The sequence below is a fragment of the Hyperolius riggenbachi genome, chromosome 3, assembly GCF_040937935.1.
Source record: "Hyperolius riggenbachi isolate aHypRig1 chromosome 3, aHypRig1.pri, whole genome shotgun sequence".
Lineage (NCBI taxonomy): Eukaryota > Metazoa > Chordata > Amphibia > Anura > Hyperoliidae > Hyperolius > Hyperolius riggenbachi.
The window spans coordinates 424,787,632-424,801,966 of NC_090648.1; the positions used below are offsets into that span (position 1 = coordinate 424,787,632).

The following is a 14,335-nucleotide window of genomic DNA, read 5'->3' on the forward strand; positions in this document are numbered from 1 at the left end:
AGTAGTAGTACTAACAGTAGTGTAGTCTACAGTAGTCGCTAACTAACTCGTGTGACAGACAATGACAATCAAAGTCGGTCACACACGGACGCAATCAATAGGGTGGTGCAGATGACAGCCACAGATCACAACATATGCTTGCTGCTGGGCCTAACTAAGTCAGTAACTAACACAGTACTGAAGCTAATAAACTCATAGACTACAGCAGTACAACAAATTAACGAAACTAGTACTAGTACAACTACCTATAATCCCTAACCTAACTAAGCTAGTAGTAGGCTAAGGCTGCCCTAGGCTAGCAGGCCTAGCCTGCACACAGACTAACACTACCCTAGCACAGTATACAGTATACACTAGCTGACTAAAAACAATCAAATTACTAGCTAACTATAAATGAGTATAATAGACGTGTTCAGGAGGTGTTTAGGAAGCAAAACGCTAGGTTTAGTACAAGAAGCACTTGCTCAGACACGCAGCAGCACTGGAGATGCTCTCTCAGTACCGCTCAGTCACACAGCAAGGACGGGCTCCGCAACATGGCCGCCGCCTTATATAGAGGAGGGGAGGGTCAGGCTCCCCTCCTCTGATTGGTTGCTAGGGCCTCGGCTGGAGGAGTTCTGATTGGCCCAATGACGTCATCTCCGAATACCGAAGCCGAACTCGTGATCACCGCATCATCCGGCCGAATTCAAGTGCGCCTATTCGGGAACCATTCGAATTCTAATTCGGTACCAGCATCGGGCTTCTGCTTCAACTTCGGCAACCACGATAATCTACCCGAATAATCGGGTACATTCGAATTCGAGAGTCCTGATGAGCACCCCTGAATATAAGTAAAATTACAGATATTCTACTATTAGGCCCTATGTAATTACAATAGTAAAATATTGGTCATTTTACAATCTAATCTCATTTTACATGCTAATTTTCAGATCTGTATGCCAGTTTCATTCAACCTGTATGCACCATGGAATTGAGCCAATCAAATGCACTTTCTGTCAATTTTAATTGGCCGTTTCTCAAGCTGCACACAATGTGGAACGAACATCTCAGTGACCATCACTGGTCCAGCTGGGAGTACTTGCATCTTATTGACCTTCTCTAGTGAAGATCTCCTGTATGTGCTGCTGGAGGCTCTTTACTGCCGATGAAGAGGAAGCAGGAGGATGAAGAATGGGAATGAACTCAATAAAACAAGATTAAACTTTGAACATTTATTTATTTATTTACACAATTTACACTTGTCAGCGATCTCATATATGATGGGGCTGTTGGCATTACTTCTGGTTCAGCAAGGCTCTCCATCTGTCGCTTATATAGCTGAAGTTGCGGAACATCCTCTGTCTCCAATGTGGTCTCCGCCTGCGGAGAAAGGGGGGGATAACTTGATCCATGTCCAACCTCTTTGCTGGCAGCTCCGGTGGGGCTATCCGCATGGCAGGAGGTGGGGTGACCCTGCCAGCGGACATTTCTTCCCAGTCTATTCCACTGAAGAAGGGATGATCCCGCAGATTGGAGACAAGTTCCTGACGTTCTCGTTTGTCTTTGCACAGGAGACGATTTATTATGTCGGTGAGATCAGCATTGGTGCCCCATGGTAGGATCGGTTTCTTGTTACAAATAGAGCCTCTCAACTTGTCTAGGTTTTCAGTCAACCTGAATGGGAAATAGCCCGTCGCCATTTCATAGGCCATAATTCCCAAGGCAAAGTAATCAACCATGCGGTTGTATCGTTGACCGCAGAAAAGCTGTGGAAACAAGAAGGAGAGAGGAAGGGTCAGCTTATTTCAGACTGGATACAGAGAAAATGAAAAGGCAGCAATCATAACAAATATACATTACTTGGTTATTAATCTATATAACATGGATATATCCAATATGGCTGGATTATGCGGTGGTAAATCAGACTTTTTACATATCAGGGCTCCATTGATAAGGTCCTCCTGTCAGAAGGCGGAAGGAGCTGGAAATTCAGGCTGTAAACTATTGCTGATGTGTCCTAATGTTACAAGAAGGGATTGGATGATTCAACCCACCAAGCCATAGTCACAACTGTCCTACCATTAATGGGTGGAGAGACCCTCTGTAACAAGTGGTTGTGCTCAGCATGCGCAGTAACGGGCACAGTGGCAGTTAGCAGTGTATGTTGTACTGGGACAATGGCCTCTTCTCTGTTTTTTTTCAGAAACATTCTTTTCTGCCTCGTATATATATGTGTGAAATGCATTTCTGTGTAGCTGCATACACACTGCAGGAAATGCAGGAAAAGTTATCAGATAGTTTTGATGCTTACCTCGGGAGCCCTATAAGCAGGAGTGCCAACAACTTTTCTGGCTGTTTTGTTTCCAAACATCCCAGTTTTCGCCAGGCCAAAATCAGCGATTTTCACATGGCCGTTCTGATCCAGAAGGACGTTCTCAGGCTTTAGGTCCCTGTGGACGATCCCCTTGCTGTGCATAACCTCCAGGCCACACAAGAGCTCTGCAAGGATGAATCTGAGGGGGAAATAGAGGAATATTTGTTAATAGTAATGCTCTATGCAAGTGTGTAACTATATATAGTAGACATGTAGATATATGTGGGCATGTACACTGGCAAATATACTGAGGAATAAATAATTTATTTCATGAAATATCTGATAGATTTTCAGTGAGTGTGCAGTGAGTTATTGTACTGTGTTATATACAGTAAGCGTAGGTATGCTGTATCTATCATAATACCCCCCACCACCACTCCCCTCCCCTGCTGCAGAATTACGGCATTGCCGAACTTACCTGGTGATATAGACAGGAAATGGAGAATGTTTGTATATCTGATGTCTCAGGTTCCCACCGTTCAGGTACTCCATGACATAGAAGACGTCATCCTGTTCAGAAGACACAAAGATACAAGTCATGATGCAGTCTGCTGAGATTTTCAGAACTACAGAATGATAGTTTGGGGTTTGTACACCTGTCTGTTCCTCGGTGTCCCCAGGAGGGGGAGAGACACTTACCTCTGTCTGGAATGTACCATAGTTGTGGGTGAAGAATGGGCTAGACCCCACCATCTCCAGGACTTGGCGCTCCACGAGTGGATTGTTCACTGGAGACTCTAGTATGTCCCTCTTCTTCACCATCTTCATCACCAGCGGCTCCTCACTGGGCGGGTGGGACACCAGCAAAACCTGCAAATATTACAGAATATTAGATCATTGGTCAGAATCAATGGCAATCTGTCTATGCTGATGAATTCTTTACAGATGGACAGCAATGGCTTGAGTCAGTATTTGTCCATTTATCTAGATTCATAAACCCATCTATGTCGCTTTTTAACCCTTTTGTACCCTCTGGAATTGGCTGGGCCAGCGCTTCCTTAAGGCAAACTGGGCAATTGTCCCGGGCCCCAGAAGCTGTAGGGCCCCCCATATCTCTCCCCTTGTGGAGAGTCACTACGGGGGATATGGCAGAAGGTTATGGTGACCTTTCTCACCAATTATTGAGAGGGCATAGCAGCGGAGCTTAATCTGACTTGTCTGGCTGCTGCGCTATTCCTTCCCCCTCCTTCAGGGCGTCCTGTCTCCATGGCTCCTCGTGGCGTCTCTGTCCCCCGTGACCCATCGGCATGTTATGTAAGTATGTACATGCCTATGGGAAATGGAGAAGAGTTGTTAGCAGGGAGGGAGGCTGAAGCACACTGATGGAAAGAGGGAGCGCGGTGGCTGGAGAGGTGAGATCATGCTCTGCTGTGCACTCAATGTATCTCAATGGGGAGCGATAAAGAGAGCCCTAATACTGCTACATGGGGGGTGCTCCAGTAATACTGGCATATGGGGGGATGAAGGTCTTTTAAAGGACACCCGAGGTGACATGTGACATGATGAGATATACATGGGTATGTACAGTGCCAAGCACACAGATAACTATGCTGTGTTCCTTTTTTTTCTTTCTCTGCCTGAAAGAGTTAAATATCATGTATGTAAGTGGCTGGCTCAGTCCTGACTCAGACAGGAAGTGACTACAGTGTGACCCTCTTTGATAAGAAATTCCAACTAGCAAACACGTTCCTAGCAGAAAATGGCTTTCGAGAGCAGGGACTAGATAAAAAGGGTCAATAGTTCATCGAGTTTAGCATACTTCAATGAGTGTGTCATTGAGCAAAAACAATATAACAGTAAAAAGTAGATTTAAATATAAAATAAAATTGTGGAATATCTTAAAAAGTCATTTTTAGGAGAAGGAGGATAGATACCGTTTATTTTCACCTTGGGTGACCTTTAATGCTGCCATCTTTGGGGAAGGAGACAAGGGCCACCTAGTGCTGCTATCTAAGAGGGGCCACCCAATACAGCTATACTGGGGAGTCAGGGAAGCCTCATGTTTTTGCACCTGGCATCCAGTTAATCTAGAACCAGCAATGGCTTATTCATGTCTAATAACTTATGTAAGATTTGCTTTCCTATGAAATACAATGAGAATGTTATCCTACAAATATTTATCCTGCTATGTGGTTAATTACCATTAGCCTGTCCTAGTATCCCCTAAACTTGTCAGAAGTACCCCGCTTTGGCACCTGTATCTCAGAAATATGGGGACCTGTGTATGAAATTGCAGCTTCTTCTACTAACGTGCTTTTCCAGTGGTAACACCCCCCCCCCCCCATCCCTGCAGCCTCCCCCCTCTTGCTCCATTCAGCTATCCTCCATGAAGGAGAGCCTTCACTCCTTTCCTGTCTGACACACAAAGATACCCCTAGGGAATAGTCTGATCACTTACCTGCCCATAACTCCCCTCTCCGATGAATTCATGGAGGGTGAAGCTCTCCAGGGTCATGGGTGCGACGGGCTCGCTGGCTGCGGTGCTGGTGGAGCAGATCCCACCTGCTTCTGTAGAGAGAAAGAGAAGTTAGCTCTAGTAATTCCGTCTATATTTAATTTATCATAGGGAGAGATCCATCCACAGGGCATAGTGGAGGAGAAATCATCATACAACTGACCGAAGATAACTCAAAGGGAAGTTGAAGTGAGAGGTATATGGAGACTGCCATATTTATTTCCTTATAAACAATGCACATTGCCTGGCTGCCCTGATGATCCTCTGCCTCCAACACTTTTAGCTATAGACCCTGAACAAGCATATGCAGATCAGAGTTTTGTGACAAATGTTTGTCTCAGATGTGTAATTCAGACAGTATGGGTCCTATGCAATTACCAAGCTCGCCAGCGATAAGCACTAGTGAGTTCTTAAAATAAGCGACAGGAGCATTGGCTAATGCAATTTTAAATAACTCGCTTAGGCAATATAATCGCCCAGCGAGTTCCTTCCCCTCTATTCAATAGCAATTTTCGATCCCCCTGGGAAGCGGTGATCACTGTCAAACATAGGTGTGAAATTTTCACCTGCTCTGAGCAAATGAAAAATCCCATCGCCTATATCCTGAGGGCTGCTTTTGGCATCTGGGAGCCTCCTTTACTAAGGAGACCCAAGATGCCTGGGATTTAAATAGGTAAAGGGAGTAAGGTCTGACTCCTTACCTATTTAAATAAAAGAACATACCTCCATCGGTCCCATCTCAGCGCACTTCCCACACCGCTCCTCCACTCCTTCTTCTGCCAGATCTCTGGCTATAGTGTCCACAGAGCCCGGCAAAGCATCTTCGAGCCTCCCGTCGGGGCTCCCTATTGGTCTTTAGGTTAAACCAATAAAAATCCATACATTAAATAGGTATACCTCTATACCTATTTACCTGGAAGCGGCAGGACATCTGGTGGTCCCTTTATTAAAGGGGGCTCTCAGATTCCACATAAGCTCCTCAGGATTTCTGCGCATCCCACCACCTCCTCCTGGGGCACTGGAGGTGGGGAAGAGTCCAGACAAGGAGTCTATAGGAGAGGGGGAGGCTTTCTCTCCCTTCTCTTACAGAGCCACCTATATCACGGTCCACGGACCATGTGGGCTGGTGTGGCTAGTATGGTGGAGCCCCACTCAGGTTGACTCAGCCATCCTGGCTATACCAGCCTGCATGGATGACAAGGGGCTAAAGAAATTTAGGGGTGGGATATGCAATTTTTTTATGAAAAATTAGAAAACAATTGGAAAAATTTATTATTTCTCAGTTTTTGGCCATTATGGTTTTAAATTAAAATGTTCTACTGTGGATAAAACCTACACAATTTATTTGCTGTTTGTCCCAGGTATTGCAACATTTTAAAGTATGTCCCTAGTACAACGTATGGCGGCAATATTGTATTTGGAAATAAAGGTGTATTTTTCTGTTTTATGTCCATCACTAATTACAAGCCCATATTAAAAAAAATAACAGTAATATACCCACTTGGCATCCATAAAAAAAAAGTTCAGCCCTAAGGTAACTATTTATGTTATTGTTTTTTTTTAAATTGTTTTCTTTTTTAATTCATATGTTTTATTTGGGTAACTATCGGAGAGTCTGGGAGGCCAAGGGTTAATTTTAACAGTATGTATGAGTATTTTATTTAAAAAAAAATGTAAGTTGGTGTAATTTTACTAACGGGCCACAAGATGCCATCACACATTATTTTCCTGAGCATACTATTAGTACGCGAACAGGAAGTAATGCGTGGACGTGTAACTTACTTTGTTACAGTGACCAGAAGCATCTCATTGATGCCGGCGATCATTGATACCGGCACTTAGATCAATCAATGGGCACTGTGTTCACCCTCACTGATCTCTGGGTTAACAGGCGCTGACAAGTACCCACGCGGGAGCGAGCATAGTAGTGAGCAGCAGCCGTTTATCGCAATAGACACATATCTACGCCCCTGTGCAGGAACTGAAGTCCTGCGGGGTGTAGACATACTGCTGCGAACGGCATAAGTAGTTACAGTATGGGAATCCTGGCATTCAAAGTGTAAAAAAGGCAGGAGTTCTAATTTCTCTATTGAAAATCATTTAGTGAAATCTAATTGGTTGCTGATGGCCCTGTTCCCTTTTTCTAACCTTGAAGTGCAAACAGCCAATGACCACATCTGTAAACTCTTGGTCCTTGACATCAATAATATAAGAATAGAAGCATTTTACATTTTACCATGTAAATCAATTAATGAAATCTGATTGGCTGTGGCTCTGCCCCCTTTTTGAAATTTGAACCCAAGTCACCCAATGACTGACTGGCCAAGTTTTAGGACCCTGCCATCAACAGTCTAAGAGCCGTGGAAATTAACATTTTCCCATATAAAGCAAATAGATGAAATATGATTGGCTGTTGTAGGCCCAATCCACTTTCCCTAAATTTTAACCCCAGTCACCCAGTGACCGACTGTGGCAAGTTTGGGGTCTTTGGCTTTAATACTGTGAGAATGAGAGCTTTTTACATTTTCTCATTGAAGTCAATAGCGAAAATCTGATTGGTTGATTGTGGCCCCACCCACTTTTTAAAGTCCCCAAAGTGTGACGGAATTTTTCAGGTTGACTCCATGACTAAGTGACTCAAGAGTGGTGAGTTTAAGTTCAGAGATGTATGAGTGGCGAAACTTTAGCATTTTCCAATAAAAGTCTATGGGAAAAAATTGTGTTTTTCGGGAAGGAGGGTGGGGTGTCGCCCTAGGGGTGCAGAAAGTGCGATTGCTTAACAAAGCACAAGCAAGCTGCACGACTATGGGCCGAATAAGTGTGTCAAGTTTCACAATTGTACTAGTAAAACTGTGGGAGGAGTAGTGTATAGAATATAGCTAATTTTTCATTGGCCGTTGGTAGCTCCGCCCACTTTCAGGTCCCCTCCTAAAATATTTTTTTGTTTTGTTCAGGGTGACAACAACAATATGAGGTCTGAGTTTGGGGAGTGTAGCTTCAAAACTGTACGAGTGGCAGCGATTTGAAAATTTTCCCTGTCAAAGCCAACACCTTAAAAGGAGTCTTCGGTGGTCCACTGCAGGGGCAAAGAGGGTGGGATCGCTTGTTAAAGCTCATGCAATGTAGTCTGCTGTAAGGGGAAGAAGTGTGGAACGTTCAGTGTTTGCACTCCCAAAAGTGTGGGAGTAGTAGTATATAGAAAATGGGGGCGTAGAAGAACAATAAGCTGAATTTACTGAAGAACAATATGTTGGGTTTTCAAGCCAACATAACTTAGTTATGCTTATTTGCGCTGGTTGGTTGAGACCTAGTTGGCCTTTCAAGCCAACATAACTACTTAGTTATACTTATTTGTGTTGGTTGGTTGAGACCTGGTTGGCCTTTCAAGCCAACATAATGAATTGAAGCTCATTTAGATATCTGGTATCCCTTATTTCTAGTAATTCTTACCTGCAGGATCTGCTGTGGAGGAAACATCTCTGTTGCGGCGGGTGAGGCAGCAACAGACTCTGCCAAAAGCTGCCCTGACCCGGCCCATAAAGCGCTGGAGTCTTCCCACTGGCTGAGCAGCAGAAAGGCTGGACAGCTGTCCACTGGCTTGGGGCGGTGTGCTGAGGTCAGCTTGCTCTGGGGTGGCTGATCGGAGCTCATCTTCCTCTGCGATGACTGGCAGGTGCTCAAAGGACTTCTTTTCAAAAGTCCAGTTCCATGCCGCAGGCTTGTAAGGTAGAGCAATAACCTCCGGCACGGCGATCAGTAGTTCGCGTAACTCCTGGATGGCAGGCAGAGGAACCACTGATCTCTCGATGAATCCACGCTCCCACATGGGGGGCATGGGGACCCCCACCATGACTGGCAGGGGGGTAGTTCCTACTTGATGTTAGTTAGAGGAACTGATAGATATGTATTGAAGTGAACTTCAGACACACACTCAAAAGACGCTTTCACACTCAGTGAAAAAACAACACTGACACTGGGGGGCTGGAGTGGAGCTTTTATACATACAGCAGTATTATGACATCACACCCTTTCTGTGTGGACCAATCATATTCATGCATACAGCAGCATTGTGACATCATCGCCTACCTGTGTGTGTGACATCACCGGCTGTCCAGGCTCACCTGCCCTTTACAAATATACTGTAATAAATATTCTGTATTAGTATCTGTAGAGTGATATTTTCATTAAGGCAGGGAACACACTTGACTTTCAGTTTTTCTGCATACTTTTTCTGCACACCAAGTGTGTTTCCATGCAGGAAAACGTGTGCGTTTTTTCACAGCAGCTAATGTAATTGATAGAGAAAACTGCCAAAATGTGCTGAGTCATCATGCAGAATGTCAGGTTTTTTTCTGCGTGTGAACAACACAGTAAGTGTGAACTAGCACATTGATTAACATGAGTTCTCAGTTTTTCTGTGCAGAAAACGCATACGAAAACTGTCAAGTGTGTTCCCTGCCTGAATAATAATACTTCCCCTGAAAAAAGTCATTTCATACTGGATATTGTTGGAGCAATTATGAGTAACAAATGTTTTTTGTTTTGTAACATATCTGACTATTCAGGTCTGTAGATGTTTTCCAGTGTAAACAGTTGTCCGGCAGCGGCAGTTGTGGTCACAGTTGGGAGCACAGAAAGAGCACATGGCAGCTAAGGCTAGGGTCACACTTGTCAGTTAAAAAAAAATTCAATTTTTTTTGCGATTTTTCATGCATTTGCGTTTTACGTGTGCATTTTTATGCATTTTTCACGGGTTTCCATGTGCGGTTTTTAATCAATATTTATATTTATTATGTAAAAATATGTAATTTTCAAATTACCTTATTTGAGCAAAAACGCATGTAAAACGCGCACTTTTTTTCATTGCAGGAAAGCATTGCATGCAGAACACATGCGTTCGGCATACAGTGCAGAAAGAATACAGTATACAGAAAGAATGAACTTATTAAGCATTTTAAAAACACATCTAAAAACGCCTACCAATGCCTTTTTGTGCAGCCCATAGACTATCATTATGTGCGTTTTTGCATGCGTTTTCTAAAACGCACATCAATTCAAATAAGTGTGACCCTGACCTAAGGGTATTTGTACTTCTGGATATTTCAGTAAAAAGCCTCTCAGTTAGTCTGCGTTCACACGTAATAAGTGTGTAGTCCTGTCCTGACAGTTTTTGACAGTTGGCATCAGTTTTGAATGTTATTTCTATGGATGTGTTCACATTAATCTGCACATTTCCGGTCCTCTCAGTTTTGTACACAGTACGTTTTGTATGTGCTTCCACCGGTGTGTTCAGTGTTCACACACAGTGATGATGAGCAAAAATGCCAATATTATTTTCGCATTTATTTTTGCTAAAATAATGTTACATTTTATTTTTGAGCAAAAAATTCTATGGAAAATTAGTTTTGTTATTTTTTCCGAATTTTCACAGTGAAATGTCGATTATTTGGGTTTTTGCTGTAAAAATTTTGCAGTAAAAAATTCAAAAATACCGTATAGTTTTTGAGAAAATCTATTTTAACCACTTGCGACCGCCCACTCATAACGCGCGTCGGCAAAGTGGTAGCTGCAGGACCAGCGACGCACATCTGCGTCGCTGGCTGCAGGCTAATTAATCAGGAAACAGCCGCTCGCACGAGCGGCTGCTTCCTGTCAATTCACAGCGGGGGGCTCCGTGAATAGCCTGCGGGACGCCGATCGCGGCTCGCAGGCTAAATGTAAACACAAGCGGAAATAATCAGCTTTGTTTACATTTTTACAACGCTGATAACAGTAGCAGCGTTGTACTAGAGCAGCGATCCCTGGCCAATCAGCGGCCGGGGATCGCTGTCACATGACAGGCAGGAGCCTGTTAGAGGCTGCACAGGACAGATCCGTTCCTGTGCAGCCTCCGATCTCCGGGGCAGGGAGGGAGAAGAGGGAGAGGGGGAATCCTGCCGTGGAGGGGGCTTTGAGGTGCCCCCCCGCCACCCACACGCATGCAGGAGCGATCAGACCCCCCCCCCCAGCACATCATCCCCCTAGTGGGGAATAAAGGGGGCGATCTGGTCGCTCTGCCTGTTATTTGATCTGTGCTGGGGGCTGTAGAGCCCACCCAGCACAGATCTTAGAAATCAGCTCTTGTCCTTAAGGGGGGGTAAAGGCTGAGTCCTGAAGTGGTTAAAGTTCTTGTTCTGAGAGTGGGAAATATTTAAACAGCCACCGACTCTAGCAGTTAGTAGCAAAGGTGTCAGACTTTCTAGAAACACTGAATTTGCAGGGTATGTAAAGGAGGACATTGAGAACAAGAGGAAATCTTTTTTTTTTTTTTTTTTTTTCAAAAAGACCTTATAGTTTTTGAGAAAATCGATGTTAAATTTAGAGGAAACCAGTAGCAAAGTTACTGCAGTAAAATGACAGAGTAACAGAGTACCCATGATTAATAAACAAGAAATTTAAGTCACACGGCTACCATAAGTATCACAATATTGTACTTTATTAAAGATATGAATAATGTCTAAAACACCATCCCCCCCCCCCCAAAAAAACACAAAAGTTATCTTTTGATATCTCCCTATCACTTTAAAACCACATGACAATGGCAGAATACATAGCTACTGTATAACACTGCCTGCGAACAATATTAGAGTACACATGATGATACAATTTAACTCTTGCCATCTCTAGTAATAATATTGTAACACTCCACATTTGTCAGCGCATTCATTACTCATAAACTTGTGCCATAGGGTATATTGTAGATACGGGGGCCCCCACTTTACAGATAGAAATAAATCAACCAAAGCAGTTCCAGTAAAATGGATTTAGAAAGCCTTGCTATGTTGTTCCTGCATATATCGCCAAGTGTCTATTGGAAAGGTCTTACCATGTATTATATGATCCTCTGCATGGATGCCAGTTCCTCAAGTATTAACAGTCAGTATTGTCTCAATACTTGTGCAGGGCTCCGGCCATCAATAAAGCCGCTTCAGCTTTATCGAAAGCAGCACCCCTGTTCTGTGCTTTACAGAGACGTGGCTAAATGTCAGCATCCCGGATGATTCTCTGCACCTGCCAGGCTTCAACCTCCTTCGTGCGGACAGAGACCCCACCTCATCTGGTAAAAAGAGGGGTGGAGGGGTCTGCTTCTATATCAGCTCCAAGTGGTGTCTAGACTTGACTATCCTGACCAAAAGCTGCTCTCCAGACCTTGAAGTCCTCCTTATCAACTGCAGACCATACTACTCACCGAGGGAATTCGCCTCTTTCGTACTCGCCGGGGTCTACATCCCCCCCGACGCAGACGTCAAGTGTGCCACACGTACCCTAAGTGACATCATCGCGAAATGGGAAACGACCCTGCCAGACTCCCTCTTCATCATCATGGGGGACTTTAACCAAGCCAACCTCCACTCAGAGATGCCACGCTACGTTCAGCACATCACATGCCCAACCAGGAACCAGAACACTCTGGATCATTGCTATACCATCCTCAGGGGCGCTTACAAGGCTATCTCTCGAGCAGCCCTCGGCAACTCGGACCATTGCCTCATCCAACTGATTCCTACCTACAAAAGGCGACTTGAGAACTCCAAACCAGCCCTTAAGTCAACCAAGAAATGGACGACGGAAGCAAAGCTAAAGCTACAGGCCTGCTTTGACTGCACTGACTGGTCAGCCCTTGCCCCTCCGAACGGCGACCTGGATGAATGGGCAGATAGCGTCACATCCTATATCAATTTCTGCGAGGACATGTGCATCCCGTCAAGGTCCTACAGGGTGTACCCCAACAATAAACCCTGGTTCAACAACAAGCTTCGCCTGCTACGAAGAGCCAAGAAGGAAGCCCACAAGAGTGGCAACCTTGAGGAGTTCAGGAAGGCCAAAAACACCCTCAACAAAGAACTGAGAACGGAAAAAAGAAGGTTCTCGGATAAACTGCGGCTGAGTCTCTGCTCAAACAACTCGCGCGAAGTCTGGAAAGGTTTCAAGGTGGCCACAAACTTCAAGACCCCCCCCTCACCACATGACTCCCAGCGCTAAGCTAGCGGAAGATCTGAATAGGTTTTACTGCAGATTTGAAGACTCCAAAGAAGATGTGCCCCACGACCAGGTGCCACCGGTCAAGACCTCCCAGGTCCATACTAGCCCAGGCCCCCCAGCCGCACTGATGGTTTCAGAGGCCGAGGTTCTGAGATACCTTAAGCTACTCAATCCTCGGAAAGTTTCGGGCCCAGACGGTGTGTCAAACCTCTGCCTAAAAACCTGTGCAGATCAACTGGCCCCAGTCCTCACTTCTCTGTTCTCACAATCCATAAAGGAACACAGGGTTCCCTCTTGCCTAAAAATATCCACAATCATCCCCATCCCAAAGAAACCAGGCGCCACTGACCTAAATAATTTCAGACCGGTCGCACTAACTTCAAACATCATGAAGGTCTTCGAGAGGCTTGTCCTTTCCCACCTGAAACACACCACCAAGGAGTTGATGGATCCCTATCAGTTCGCCTACAGGGCCAACAGGTCCGTGGAGGATGCCATCAATATCAGCCTGGAGCACGTTCTGAGCCACCTAGACAGACCAAACACCTATGTCAGGATCCTCCTCTTGGACTTCAGCTCCGCCTTCAATACTATCAGCCCCGACATCCTCTCTGACAGGCTAGCTCTCCTCAATGTGCATCCCAGCCTCTGTCGCTGGCTGAAGGACTTTCTCTCAAACAGGACTCAGACAGTCAAGCTGGGCACCTTCTCCTCGCGGATGCGAGTCACCAACACGGGTGCCCCCCAGGGCTGCGTCCTGTCCCCAATGCTGTTCTCGCTGTACACAAACTTCTGCATCTCAACAAACAGCTCGGTCCAGGTCATCAAGTTTGCAGATGATACCACCATCCTTGGTCTTATAGAAGGGAGCGATGAACGAGCCTATCGCCAACAGATTGCGGATATCTGCAACTGGTGCAAGGCAAACAAGCTTGTACTGAACACAGCTAAAACCGCAGAACTGATCATTGATTTCACAAAAGGCTGTCCCGAACTCCCCCCGGTCCTCATCGAAGGCACTGAGGTGGCCACGGTCCCGCACGCACGTTTCCTAGGCACCACCATATCCAGCAACCTAAAGTGGGAGGCAAACGTCACAATGGTACAGAAGAAAGCGCAACAACGGCTGTTTTTCCTACGACAGCTGAAAAAGTTTGGAATGTCGCAAGACATCATGACCTGCTTCTACACTGCTGCCATTGAGTAAATAATTGGTTCTTCCATCATCGTGTGGTATGCAGGGGCCTCTGTGAGCGACAGGTACAGGCTACAAAGAATCATAAAGTCTGCGGAAAGGATCATCGGTACTCCCCTCCCACAACTCAACATTCTCTACTCGTCCAGACTATGCTCAAGGGCCGCTAGGATAGCAAGTGACCCCACCCACCCTGGCAACTGCTATTTCAGTCTCCTCCCCTTAGGCCGCCGCTACAGGTCCTTACCCACCAGGACCACTAGACACAGAAACACCTTCTTTCCACAAGCCATTGACCTCCTCAACG

General features: G+C 45.2%; 2 protein-coding genes across 3 annotated transcripts in view; both read right to left on the reverse strand.

Annotated features, from left to right (window-relative positions):
• LOC137564137 (intestine-specific homeobox-like) overlaps positions 1 to 14,335 on the reverse strand; it is a 974,377-nt gene that overhangs the window by 543,910 nt on the left and 416,132 nt on the right. The window lies entirely within an intron of this gene.
• Positions 1,235 to 4,817, reverse strand: LOC137561624 (protein kinase C delta type-like). The gene is made up of 5 exons (XM_068272936.1): positions 4,755 to 4,817; positions 2,996 to 3,166; positions 2,775 to 2,866; positions 2,294 to 2,495; positions 1,235 to 1,748 (listed from the first exon to the last, which is right to left on the reverse strand). The coding sequence occupies exons 1-5, from the start codon at positions 4,809 to 4,811 to the stop codon at positions 1,278 to 1,280; spliced, it is 993 nt and encodes a 330-aa protein (XP_068129037.1). The 5' UTR covers positions 4,812 to 4,817; the 3' UTR covers positions 1,235 to 1,277.